This window comes from Carlito syrichta, unplaced genomic scaffold, assembly GCF_000164805.1.
Source record: "Carlito syrichta isolate Samal-C Ts95f unplaced genomic scaffold, Tarsius_syrichta-2.0.1 Scaffold109674, whole genome shotgun sequence".
NCBI lineage: Eukaryota > Metazoa > Chordata > Mammalia > Primates > Tarsiidae > Carlito > Carlito syrichta.
Window position 1 is genome coordinate 99,940 of NW_007053770.1, and position 1,205 is coordinate 101,144.

Here is a 1,205-nt window from a genome sequence, read left to right on the forward strand (position 1 = left end):
GGGGTGAGGGGTGTGGCGGGGCAGGGGCGTAGGGAGGATCCTCAGGAAATGCCCAGGGCCGTGGTCCCCACCTGCTCACCTGCCAGGAAGGCCCGGAGCGTGTGCGTGAAGCCCACCCAGGTCCGGTTGTCTGAGACGTTGTAGGAAATCTCCAGGCCTTTCTCCCCGTAGACGTCCGGCCTCAGGGTCACCCCTGCCACACGAGGACAGCCTGCATCTTATCTCTTCCTCAAGTGTCCACACATACCCAAGCCCCAGGCTTGGAGGTGGCTGAGGCTGTAGGAAGCTGGGGCCCAGGACCTCACAGCCCCCCACGAGCCTGGAAGCCAGGCCCCTCGGGCTGAGTAGCGCCGTGGCACAATGAGGACGGACCTCCGAGGGCCCCCGAAGACCCTCCAGGACACACAGACGAAGCCTGGGATGGCCGGGGTCTCCCCTGGGAACCCTGGGCTCTGCACGGGGTGTGGAGGGGGTTCCCGGAGTCTGGCCGTGTGCAGGTGGGGCCCTGGTGCCGGGGCGGCAATCAGGGCCTCCATGGCAGTCCTCGCACCGGAGACGGCTAGTCCAGGGCCTGCAATGGGCTTCTAAGTGAAACCGTGTTGGAATATGCATGAACACACGTGAACACACGTGGAGACGTCCTCCCTGGTTTTGGCTAGGTACAAAGCAACCCAACAACATGGCAGAAATGGAAGTCAGAGGTCGGAGTGCAGCAGGTTCAGGCAGGAGCCACAGGCTCTCCTGACCCCACAGGCAGACGCAGCTCCTCTGGACACGCCCCCTTGCGCACATGGAAGACGCAGAACTGTGTGGCCCACGGCTGACGTGCGTGGCCGCCCCCTTCCCCCTTCCGTGTGCCGTGCCCAGGGAGCCTCTCTCTCATCCCCGCACCGCCAGGCACCTCCTCCTTGGCTCTGGGCTGTGGGGATCGCCCTGTGTGCCTAGGCCCGGCGGTGCCGGCCGAGCATGCAGGCCAGCATTGTGCGGTGCTTGGGGTTGTTCTCAGGAAAGCAGCTGCTCAAAATTAGGAGCGCAACAGCTTAAAAGGAAAACCTTCAGAAGTGTCTAGAGGGAACAGGGCCTCACGCCTGTTGTCCCATCGCTTTGGGAGGCCAAGGCAGGAGGAACGCTTGAGACCGGGAGTTCAAGACCAGTCTGGGCCACACAGCGAGACCTCACCTCTGCAGAACTGTTTAAAAATATGA

At 63.0% G+C, this 1,205-nt stretch overlaps 1 protein-coding gene across 1 annotated transcript in view; it reads right to left on the reverse strand.

The window, feature by feature from the left end:
• Window positions 1–1,205, reverse strand: part of ATP4B (ATPase H+/K+ transporting beta subunit) — a 4,795-nt gene that overhangs the window by 2,663 nt on the left and 927 nt on the right. Inside the window, exon 2 of the mRNA XM_021717599.1 lies at window positions 72–193. Coding sequence (XP_021573274.1) covers window positions 72–193 — 122 coding nt within the window. The remainder of the gene's footprint in view (window positions 1–71; window positions 194–1,205) is intronic.